The sequence below is a fragment of the Carlito syrichta genome, unplaced genomic scaffold (genome assembly GCF_000164805.1).
Source record: "Carlito syrichta isolate Samal-C Ts95f unplaced genomic scaffold, Tarsius_syrichta-2.0.1 Scaffold115619, whole genome shotgun sequence".
Taxonomy (NCBI): domain Eukaryota; kingdom Metazoa; phylum Chordata; class Mammalia; order Primates; family Tarsiidae; genus Carlito; species Carlito syrichta.
In genome coordinates, this window is record NW_007059715.1 from 143,808 (window position 1) to 156,307 (window position 12,500).

Below are 12,500 nucleotides of genomic sequence, written 5' to 3' on the forward strand. Positions count from 1 at the left end.
GAGTGAGACTCCAACTCAAAAAAACAAAACAAAACAAAACAAAAAAAGAAAAGAAAGAAAGGGTAAATGTTGTCATATGAAGGGCTATGCAGACTGGCTCCTGAGCCTATTGAGATTCACCTAGCATAAATTGCAGGCTCCTGGCTACTGATAGGTACATAATGTTTATACAATCTTTGTTTTTGAGTCAGAGTCTCACTCTATCACCATCAAGGCATACCCTGAGCTGAGCGCAGTGGCTCATGCCTATAATCCCAGCACTTTGGGAGGCGGAGGTGAGAGGAATGCCTGAGTTCAAGGGTTTGCGACCAACCTGGGCAACTTTGCAAGACCTCATCTCTACAATAAATCAAAAAATTAGGTGGGTGTGGTGGTGCACACCTGTGGTTCCAGCTATTTGGAAGGCTGAGGCAGAAGGATCACCTGAACCCAACAGGTTAAGGCTGCAGTGACCTCGAGCATGCCACTGCACTCCAGCCTGGGTGACAGAATGAAACTCCGACTCAAAAAAAAAAGCCACACTCTGTGCCACACCTGCACACCAAGTCTCCCTTACACTCAGCCTTGGTTTTGTTTTGTTCGAGTCTAAAATCTAAAATGGTTTTGTTTTGTTTTGAGTTGGAGTCTCACTCTGTCACCCAGGCTGGAGTACAGTAGCATGCTCACAGCCACGGCAGCCTTGACCTCCTATGGGCTCAGGCGATCCTTCCACCTTAGCCTTCCAAGTAGCAGCAACCACAGGTATGTGTCACCACACCCTGCTAATATTTCTTGATTTATTGTAGAGATGAGGTCTCGCCAAGTTGCCCAGGCTGGTGAAATGGTTTCTTTGAGGCAGAAACCTGGCCATTTCCCCATCTGCTGGCTCTTGAAATAGTCACTTTCCTTCCACCATCTCTTTTCTTTCGAGTTTGCGTTGGGGCAATGAGTAGCTGAGGTTGTGTTGGTAATAATCTGTCCAGACCAACAATTTAAAACAGAAATAGGATCTGTGCCAGAGGTCCTGACCTATTTGGGTTCTGCCAGTGTGTGTGAGGAGACACTGAGACAAATTCCGTGGCAGTTAGAGAGTGAACTGGCTGCCAAGATGGAGCGGAAGGAGCACTTACCCTTGACCTTCCACAGTCCTGAGGTTCCCAAAATAAAGGGGAACCGGAAATACCAAAGGGTGAGGAGGTACCTAATTGGAGGTCAGATGGGAGGAAGAGGACTTATTTAAAAGCAGGGCTAGACAGAGCATCCTAAACACAGAGAAAATATCACCCTGAAAGTTTTGTTTTGTATAGGAGTAGTGAAAGTACCCACAAATCAAACACACATGGGAATACTTGAAGTAGGGAAGAGTATGACACCCTGGGAGTCAGGGGTTATTTTGGCAGGTAGGCAAAATTTCCCTCATCCTTATAGCCTACCCTCCCCACCAACAAACATCCGAGTGCCTCGATGTCACACCAGAGGCAGCAGCAGTACTTGGATCAGACACACAACTACCTCCGAATGTTCAGTGGCAGCCTCTGTGGCTTTAGCCTCCTAATGCTGATCTGCATGTCCCCACTGAACTGGGTGCAGTTCCTGGTGATCAAGAATGGCCTTGAGCTCAACGCAGGACTCTGGACTTTATGCAACCATGAGCTGTGCTGGAGTCACACACCCAAGTCACCCTGTGAGTGCCAATAAATTAAATGCTGTAGCCCCCACATAGTTCCAGAGCATTCTGCCACATTGGCCCTTGATCTGCTTCCACTAAGATCTTTTGGCCTTCCCGGCTTCAAGTCTAGGATGGATCTTAGACAAGCTGTACATATAGCTAGTCTTTTCTTTGGTATCCCCAGTGTACCCGTTGTCCTATTCCAAGTTGTCTCCAGTTCCAAATAATGAATTGATACTCTCTGGGAAGAATGCTTTTGTCATTTTCAGGTGTTATTGTTAAGCAATGTGATTGATATAATGTGGCTTGCAGAAATAGAAGTGACTGGCTGGGCTCGGTGGCTCAGCCTGTAATCCCAGCACTTTGGGAGGCCAAGGCGAGTGGATTGCCTGAGTCCGTGGGTTTGAGACACACCCGGGCAACTTGGCGAGACCTCGTTTCAACAATAAACCAAAAAAATTTTTGCCAGGTGTAGTAGCGTGCACCTGTAGTTCCAGCTACTTGGAAGGCTGAGGTGGAAGGATCACTGGAGCCCAGCAGGTTGAGACTGTGGTGGCCAGGAGCATGCCACTGCACTCCAGTCTGGGTGACAGAGTGAAACTCCAACTCAAAAAAAAAAAAAATTGGAACTATACAGAGTAGATAAGTATGGCCCCTGTGCAAGGATGACGTGCAAATTCATGAAGAAATTAAAGTAAATGATTTTGTAGCAACAGGCTGACAAGAGCTGTACATATCTTTCAGATACATCTGAAAGAGTAAAACAAAAAGAAACAAACTCGCTGGGCACAGTGACTCACACCTGTCATTCCAGCACTTTGGGAGGCCAAGGTGAGAGGATTGCCTGAGCCCAGGGGTACGAGACCAACGTGGGCAACTTGATGAGACTTTGTCTCTACAGTAAATCAAGAAAAACTAGCCGGATGTGGTGGTGCACACCTGTAGTTCCAGCTACTTGGAAAGCTGAGGCTGAAGGATCACCTGAGCCCAGCAGGTCGAGGCTGCGGTGACTGTGAGCACGCCACTGCACTTCAGCCTGGGTGACAGAGTGAGCCTCTGACTCAAAAAATAAAAATATTAGCATTAAATTAAATAAAAATAAGCTGAGCACAGTAGCTCACGCCTGTAATCCCAGCACTTTGGGAGGTGGAGTTAAGAGGACTGCCTGAGCAACATGGTGAGATCTCATCTCTACAACAAATCATAAAATTAGCCGGGTGTGGTGGCACATGTCTGCAGTTCCAGTTACTTGGAAGGCTGAGGCAGAAGAATTGCCTGAGCCCAGCAGGTTGAGACTGTGGTAGCGTGAGTGTGCCACTGCACTCCAGTCTGGGTGACAGAGTGAGAATCTGACTCAAATAAATAAATAAATAAATAAAATAAAAATAAAAGCTGAAACCAGTTTTGGTCTTCAGGAATGGAAGATGGAACTCAGCTTTGGGACCTTTGGGGTTTTTGTTTGTTTTTGAGGGTTTCTTTTTGGTTTTTGTTTTTGTTTTTAGTTACAGGAATTAAAAAAAAAAAACTATGATGTCAACCAAATGCAGATGTTTCAGATGCTGAAGCTGAGTTTAGTGTGGTTATATAATTTGTTATATATGATTATTACTAGTAGACTTGGTCACTTTGAGAAGTTTAGATGTTTCCATGTTGCAAATCTTCAGTTGTTCCTGCAGAGTTGTAAAAATCTTGCTTATGTCATTTTCAGGATACGAGGAGCTAAGGCGAAGAAGACTATAAAAAGTGTGAATTTACGGTCTTTCTCTCATAGTTGAAAGGAGATTGGATTTTATGTCCTAGATTGGACTTGGTGATTTGAATATTAGTCTCCTTTGAATTATTGTAAGAGAAAGGTGGACTTATTTAGGAAGATTCAGAAGACACTTCTAGACTCCCAAGGACAGGAAGTTCTCTGGGCCTTAAGGGATTTCAGGGGAGGCTGAGATCTCAGACAAAGAAAATCCAGCCAGCCAGGCACTCAGTTTTTCTAGAGTCTCATTGTCACTTTTCTTTGTTTATGCTTTGTTTTATCTCTATAGCTCAGCTCTTCCTGTTTATTAGTGTGTTCAGTGACCAAAGGGTGATATCTCAGTCAAACTTTACATCTTCTTCCTTCAAGCAAGCAAAAGAGGAAATACAAATTTCCAAGCATAAGAATAAAATGGTTCCAGCATAGGTCAGAGTCCCTTCCCTTCCTGGTCCAGTTGGTTATAGTCAGGGGGCTACAGGCAATGGTTCAGGACTACAGACAAGGGCTGTTAGGGCCCACAGGGGATTGTGAAGTAAACACATGCCTGTCACCCTGGACTTTATACAACTCAGTCTGGGCTCATAGTCCTGGCTGGTCACATATACTGCTAATTCTGAATAACTCAGTCTTCAGAAAATGTGATGCTCTTGAATTATGTTATGTATATATTTATTTTGAGTTGGAGTCTCACTCTGTCACCCAGGCTGGAGTGTAGTGGCATGCTCACAGCCACCGCAACCTCTACCTCCAGGGCTCAGGCGATCCTTCTGCCTCAGCTGTCCAAGTAACTGGAACCATAGGTACTTGCCACCACGACCGGCTAATTTCTTGATTTATTGTAGAGACGAGGTCCCACCATGTTGCCCAGGCTGGTCTCGAACCCCTGGGCTCAGGTAATCCTCTCGCCTCTTAGAGTTTGTTTCTATTCATTTTTCTCTTTCATTTGTATCTGATATGGTCAGGATTTGTCAGCCTGTGACTACAAAATGAAGTCACATTTACTTTAATTCCTATATTGTCATGATTTCAAGCCCCAACTTTCCCAATTGCAGGAATTTTATACCCCAAAATCTCCCTTTTTTTCTGAAAGTCCCCAGGGTCCCATATCACTTTTGTAGGAAGAGGTCTGCCGAAGTGATTTCACTCCGCTGTCCTCATCCAAGAGCCACACAACTTCTCCCTTCATCTCTTGGCTCTAGGTCTCTGTTCTCTTTGACTCTGCTGATTGGATTTTGGTAAGAGTACAAGTGGGACAGGCTCAGCCTCACTTTTTGCTACCACATCCCTGACATGGGAAGGATTCTTCCCTTGAGTGTCCTATTAATATTTCACTGAAGATTTAAGAAATAGACGGTAACTTACAATTGTAAGTAGATGTAGCTTTTCTAAGATACCAGAGACCCAGCCATGTCTTCAGTATCCTTTATTAGGTGCCTCCCTGTCTAGCTTCTTTCCCATCCCAGTGTGGCAGGGTCAGTTCATCCCCACCACTGAAAGTTCTTCAAGCACTTTTATGCCTAAGAATCCAAATCCAGCTGGGTGCAGTGGCTAACTCCAGTAATTCCAACACTTTGGAATGGCGAGGCGAGAGGATTGTTGGAGCTCAGGGGTTCGAGACCAGCCTGGGCAACTTGGCAAGATCTTGTCTCTACAATAAATCAAAAAATAAGCTAGACGTGATAGTGCATGCTTGTAGTTTCAGCTGCTTGGAAGACTTGAGGTGGAAAGATTGCCTGAGTCCAGCTGGTCGAGGCTGCAGTGGCTGTGAGCATGCCACTGCACTCCAGCCCAGGCAACAGAATGAGACTCTGACTATAAAAAAAAAATGTTTACGCTGAGCATGGTGGCTTATGCCTGTAATCCCAGCACTTTGGGAGACCAAGGCGAGAGGAATTCCTAAGCCCAAGAGTTCAAGACCAGCCTGGGCAACATTGTGAGAACTTGCCTCTACCATAAATGAAAAAATTAGCCAAGCGTGATGGTGTACCCCTGTAGTTGCAGCTCCTTGGAAGGGTGAGGCAAAAGGATTGCCTGAGCCCCACAGGTCGAGGCTATGGTAGCTATGAGGGTACCACTGCCCTCCAGCCTGGGTGACAGAGTCAGACTCCAACTCAAAATTAATAAATAGAGCCGGGTTCGGTGGCTCAGCCTGTAATCCTGCGCCTTTGGGAGGCTGAGGTGAGTGGATTGCCTGAGCCCGCGGGTTCGAGACCCGCCTGGGCAGCAAGACCTCACCTCTACAATAAATCAAAAAATCAGCTGGGAGTGGTAGCGCACGCCTGTAGTTCCAGCTATTTGGAAGGCTGAGGTGGAAGGATCGCCGGAGCCCAGCAGGTCGAGGCTGCGGTGGCCGGGAGCGGCCAATGCACTCCAGTCTGGGTGACAGAGTGAGACTCCAACTCAAAAAGAAAAAAAAAAAAAAAATTAATAAATAAAAATAAAAATGATGTTTGCAACAGATATCTGGGGAAAATCTTACCATATAATTCTAAGGAAAAAAACCCCACGTGAACTTATTATCATATTTGTTATGTACGGAGCATAGAAATATAATAGAATAGCTAAAATAAAACGTTAACAATGGTTGTCTCTAGGCAGTGGGATTGTGGCTGACTTAACTCCTGCTTTTTTATACTCTTGGAGTCTTTTCAATATTTGTATTGAACACTTATTACTTTTAGAACTAGAATTAAAAATAAAAAGTTTCCATCAGTTTTGTGATTAGACACACCTCTTATAAACTAGTTTATATTTAAATAAGTGCACCTGGAAGTTTTGTTTGGTTGGTTTTTTTTTTGAGTTGGAGGGGACCCGAAGGTGTTGCCCCTGTATATTTTTCTTTCATAGCAAAGAAATTCCAAGTAACAAAGAGCTAGGTGAAGTCCTCCAGGATTGTAGGGAGAAGAAAAAAACTAGGAAAGAGGATGTCATTTAGCGAGCTCTGATTCATTCTCCTTTCTTTTTACTCCTTCTCTAAGACTCCATCTGGCTTTTTTGTGTTCTTTTTTTGAGCAGGAGTCTCACTCTGTTGCCCAGGCTGGAGTGCAGTGGCACACTCATGGCCACTGAAGCCTCGGCCTGCTGGGCTCAGGCAATGTTTCTGCCTCAGCCTTCCAAATAGTTGGAACTACAGGCGTGTGCCACCATGCCCAGCTAGTTTTAAATTTATGGTAGAGATGAGGTCTCGCCCTGTTGCCCAGGCTGGTCTCGAACCTGTGAGCTTAGGCAATGCTCTCACCTCCGCCTCCCAAAGTGCTGGGATTACAGACATGAGCCACCATGCCTGGCCTATCTGACTTTCTTTTTTTTTGAGTTGGAGTCTCACTCGGTCACCCAGACTAGAGTGCAGTGGCCGCTTCTGACCACCACAGCCTTGCCTGCTGGGCTCCAGCGATCCTTCCGCCTCAGCCTTCCGAGTAGCTGGAATTACAGGCATGCGCTACCACGCCCGGCTGATTTTTTGATTTATTGTAGAGATGAGGTCTCGCTGCCCAGGTGGGTCTCGAACCCATGGGCTCAGGTAATCCACTCACCTCAGCCTCCCAAAGGTGCGGGATTAAAAGGGGAGGTTCGTCACTAGAACAACCAAGACTTTCCTTTCTTCCTCTTGCAGATTATCTCCAATATTCCAGGGCCTTCTTCCTCATCTCCATGCTCTCCATACTCCTTGGCCTTGGCTGGCTCTTCAGCTCCTGCCTCCCTAGAAGGGGAAGCATGACTACCAACTTGGATCTGAAGGTATCCATGCTCAGCTTCATCTCAGGTACAGACCTAGACAAGCAGAGTAATGCCATAGTAAAATAGTCAAGATAACAAGATTTCTTGGCTGGGCTCAGTGGCTCAGCCTGTAATCTCAGCACTTTGGGAAGCCGAGGCGAATGGATTGCCTGAACCGGGGGGTTCGAGACCCGCTTGTCCAACTTGGTGAGACCACATCTCTACAATAAATCAAAAATTAGCCGAGCGTGGTAGCGCACGCCTGTAGTTCCAGCTACTTGGAAGACTGAGGCAGAAGGGTCACTGGAGCCCGGCGGGTTGAGGCTGCAGTGGCTGGAAGCGTGCTACTGCACTCCAGTCTGTGCAACAGAGCGACACTCCAACTCAAAAACAAAACAAGGGCGGGCTCGGTGGCTCAGTCTGTAATCCCAGCACTTTGGGAGGCCGAGGTGAGTGGATTGCCTGAGCCCGCGGGTTCGAGACCTGCCTTGGCAACTTGATGAGACCTCATCTCTACAATAAATAAAAAAAAATTAGCCGGGCGTGGTAGCGCGTGCCTGTAGTTCTGGCTACTTGGAAGGCTGAGGCGGAAGGATCGCCGGAGCCCAGTGGGTCGAGGCTGCGGTGGCCAGGAGCGGCCACTGCACTCCAGTCTGGGCGACAGAGTGAGGCTCCAACTCAAAAAAAAACCAAAAAAAAAAAAGAAAACAAGATTTATCTGTGGGGCTTTCATACTCTTTTTCTCATCTCTTTGCTCTTGTTCAGTGTCCCACCAAGTTGCCAGCTATCTGCCCTACTTTAATTTATTTGGTTTTACTTTTTTTATTCATTAATTTTTTTTTTTTTTAGTTAGAGTCTCACTCTGTCACCCAGGTTGGAGTGCAGTGGCACACCTACAGTCACCATAACCTCATCCTGCCGGGCTCAGGTGATCCTTCTGCCTCAACTTTACAAGTAGCTGGAACTGCAGGCACGCGCCACCACACCCAGCTAATTTTTTATTTATTGTAGTGATGAGGTCTCACTAAGTTGCCCAGCTGGTCTCGAACTCATAGATTCAGGCAATCTTCTCACCTCAGCCTCCCAAAGTGCTGGGATTATAGGCGTGAGCCACAGAGCCTAGCCTATTTTATTTTTTGAGTCTCACTCTGTCATCCAGGCTAGAGTGTAATAGCATACTCACAGTCACTGCAGCCTCGACCTGCTGGGCTCAGTTGATCTTTCTGCCTCAGCCTTCCTGGTGCAGAACTATAGGCAATGCACCACCACGCCCAGCTAATTTTTTGACTTATTATAGAGACAAGGTCTTACCCTGTTGCCCAGGCTGTTCTCGAATCTGGGAGCTCCGGCAATCCTCTCACCTTGGCCTCCCAAAGTGCTGGAATTACAGGTGTGAGCCACCATGCCTGGCTATGCCCTATTTTATTATGTAGAATTTACCTCAGCTGATTTCACCAGGACAGAAGCCCTTTTGGGTCTCATCTTGGTCAATCCCCAATTTTCATCTTTTTTTTTTTTTTTTTTGAGTTGGAGTCTCACTCTGTTGCTCAGGCTGAAGTGCAATGGCACGGTCACAGCCACCACAGCCTCGACCTGCTTGGTTCAGGAGATCCTTCTGCCTCCGCCTTCCAAGTAGCTGGAACTACAGGCATATGCCACCATGCCTGGCTAATTTTTTGATTTATTATAGAGATGAGGTCTCACCAAGTTGCCCAGGCTGATCTCGAACCTGTGACCTCAGGCAATCTTCTCACCTCAGCCTCCCAAAGTGCTGGGATTATAGGCGTGAGCCACCGTGCCCTGCTAATTTTTATTTTTTTATTTTTCTTTTCAGAGTCAGAGTCTCACTCTGTCACTCAGGATGGAGTGCAATGGCATGATCACATCTCACCACAGCCTCAACCTCCTGAGCCTCCTCCTCTTTCTACCTCAGCCTTTAGAGTAGCTGAATCTACAAGTGCCACAAATGCCTGGCTAATTTTTTGGTTTTGTGTAGAGATGAGGTCTTGCTCTGTTGCCCAGACTGGTCTCGAACCCCTGAACTCAACTAATCCTCCCACCTTGGCTTCCCAAAGCTGGGATTACAGGCATGAACTGCTGCACCTGGTCCCCAAGTTTTTATTCTTTTGATCCTTTCTTTTTTTTTTTTTTTTTTTTGAGTCGGAGTCTCACTCTGTCACCCAGACTGGAGTGCAGTGGCCACTCCCGGCCACCACAGCCTCGACCTGCTGGGCTCCAGCGATCCTTCCACCTCAGCCTTCCGAGTAGCTGGAATTACAGGCGCGCGTTACACGCCCAGCTGATTTTTTGATTTATTGTAGAGATGAGGTCTGGCCAAGTTGCCGAGGCGGGTCACGAATGATCCTTTCTTACACATGGCCCCTGGAGGTAGAAGAAGAGCTGGGGATGGCGGTCAAGGCCAACCGAACATGCAAATAGGTTGTGATATCTTTCCTTCTGGTTCTAGCCACCTGCTTGTTCATCTGCCTCAAGCTGTTTGCCACACAGGTTCACTGGCATACTGGGGATGACATGGAGTCAGATTTCCTGTGGACCTATTATCTTAGCTGGTTGAGTGGCCTCCTATACATGTTTGCTGGTAAGCCAATCCCCGCCCCATGCCTGAAAGATGGAAAGGAGCCGAGCACAGAGGTTCACGCCTGTAATCCCAGCACTTTGGGAGGCAGAGGTGAGAGGATTGCCTGAGCCCATGGGTTCAAGTTCAGCCTGGGCAACTTGGCGAGACCTTATCTTACAATAAATAAAAAAATTAGCGAGGTGTGATGGTGCATGCTTGTAGTTACAGTTATTTGGAAGGCTGAGATGGAAGGATCACCTGAGCCCAGCACGTTGAGGCAGTGGCCGTGATTGTACCACAACACTCCAGTCTGGGCAACAGAGTGAGACTCCGACTCAAAAAAAAAAAAAGAAAAAAGAAAAAAGATAAAGATAGAAAGGAAAATCATCTCTGGAAAGGGAAGGTGGAATCTAGGAGAAACAGTTCCTTTTGAGATAATTTATACATGGAAAGTCAGTGTGGCATGGTGAAAAACCATGGATTGTAGAGACTCAAAACCTAGAATTAGTAACCTCTTCTTTCAAAAAGTGAGGCACAGACAGTTTGAATAACTTGCCTAAGACCACACAGGAAATAGTGGAACTATGATATGATTCTAGGAGGTTCAAATTTTGTCCTAACCAGTCTAAGAAATCCTGCAAGGCAGTGAGAGCACAGCACGGTAAAGTGACTGTCCTAGGAGAGAGAAGGATGCCTTTTGTGTGTTTGTTTGTTTTGGGGGTTTTTTTTGAGTTGGAGTTTTACTCTGTCACCCAGGGTGGAGTGCAGTGGTATGCTCATGGCCACCACAACCTCGACCTGCTGGGCTCTGGCTATCCTCTCACCTAAGCCTTTCAAATAGCCGGGACTACATTCACGTAGTTGCCAGAGTCCAGCAGGTTGAGGCTGCAGTGGCTGGGAGTGTGCCACTGCACTCCAGTCTGGGCGAGGGAGTGAGACTCCAACTAAAAAAAAAAAAAAATTAGCTGGACGTGGTAGCGCGCGCCTGTAGTTCCGCCTACTTGGAAGGCTGAGGCAGAAGGACTGCTGGAGCCCAGCAGGTCAATGCTGCAGTGGCCGTGAGCATGGCACTGCACTCCAGCCTGGGTGACAGAGTGAGACTCCAACTCAAAAGAAAGGGGGTGGGGCAACCCCTTCGGGTCCCACTGTGGGAACTTCTCTGTCCTCTCAATAAATCCAACTTTCTCACTTTCAAAAAAAAAAAAAAAAAGGATGACTTTTGAACTGGGTACTAAAGGATGAATAAGAACATAATTTTTTTATTTTTTATTTTTTGAGTTGGAGTCTCACTCTGTCGCCTGGGCTGGAGGGCAGTGGCATGCTCACGGTCACCTCAGCCTCGACCTCCTGGGCTCAGGTGTTCCTTCCGCTTCAGCCTTCCAAGTGGCTGGCACTACAGGCATGCGCCACCACATATAGCTAATTTTTTGATTATTGTAGAGACAAGGTCTCGCCATGTTGCCCAGACTGGTCTCGAACTCCTGGGCTCAGGCAATCCTCTTGCCTCCACCTCCCAAAGTGCTGGGATGACAGGCGTGAGCCACTGCACCCGTTTGAATAAGAACCTAAAAGCCTAAAGATCATTGTCTATTGAACTTCACTTCCAATTCTTCTTTTCCCCTAGGAATCATCTCATTTCTAAACTACCTGTCTTCTCAATCTACTACCTCCCATCAAAGTGCCACTGTGATTCCAACAGAGAAGTCAAGGCTGGGCTTTGGTCCAGTGACTACAGTGTTGCCTGCTAAAGATAAGGGAAAGGGAGAGAGAAAACATCCCAGAGCAGGATTGTGATGGTGATAGGAAAACTTAACCAGTGCTTGGCTTAAAAGGGAGCAGAAGCTAAGTTGGGAATGATTGTGTAAATTCTAGGAAAACTTCCTCATATCATGTCCACATTGCTGAAGAAGATAGCATTAAAGCTGATGAGATGTCTTTTCATGTGTGCGTTGGATCCAAAATACATATGAAAGTTACAAAGAAAGCAATGAAAACTCACTTAAGGGAAAATTTTTAAAAGAAAACATTGATATTTAGGGTCATAAATGAAAGAAACTAGTGATAGACTTGGTGTGGTGGCTCAGGTTTGTAATCCCAGCACTTTGGGAGGCCAAGGCAGGAGGATCACTGAGAAGCCAAGACCGCAGAATCCTCTTACCTTGGCCTCCCAAAATGCTGGGATTATAGTAGTGAGCCACCATGCCTGGCTTGGGTAGTAGATATTATCTCCATCGGTGTTTATTTCATTTATGGTAATGATCTCAAATTCAGATTCAGCAGTATTGTCCAAGGGCCTTCTATCCTGAGTGTACCCAAAGGCACATATAATAAAGAAAATTCCAAGTAGAATGACTTGATATTCTTCTCTAAGCATCATTCTGGTCCATGAGATCCCTGACACACAGAGAAATCTCGGGTCCATACACTACATCTCTCACTCATTTCTTTCTTTTTTTGTACAGATGGGGGTCTCACAATGTTGCCTAGCTTATCTCAAACCTCTGGCCTCAAGCGATCCTCCTGCCTTGTCTCTACAATAAATAAAAAAAAATTAGCTGGACGTGGTGGCATACACCATGTGGTTCCAGCTATTGGGAAGGGTGAGATGGAATGATTACCTGAGCCCAGAAGATCGAGGCTGTGGTGGCCGTGAGCCTGCCATTGCATTCTAGCTTGGACGGTCAGAGTGAGACTCTGACTCAAAAAGACCAAAAAACAAAAATCTACTACCCAGAGGAGTTGCGAGGTGCTGGGTAGATTTTGGGGAATCCATGAGGTCCTACTTCCTATGAGGACTGGTAATTTGA

General features: G+C 46.4%; 1 protein-coding gene across 1 annotated transcript; it reads left to right on the top strand.

The window, feature by feature from the left end:
* The first annotated feature begins 1,087 nt into the window (after positions 1 to 1,087).
* On the top strand, positions 1,088 to 11,487 carry TMEM202 (transmembrane protein 202). Its single transcript, XM_008072892.1, has 5 exons — positions 1,088 to 1,168; positions 1,408 to 1,663; positions 7,012 to 7,161; positions 9,583 to 9,714; positions 11,318 to 11,487. Exons 1-5 carry the CDS (start codon positions 1,088 to 1,090, stop codon positions 11,485 to 11,487), a joined length of 789 nt encoding a protein of 262 aa, XP_008071083.1.
* The last annotated feature ends 1,013 nt before the right edge of the window (positions 11,488 to 12,500 follow it).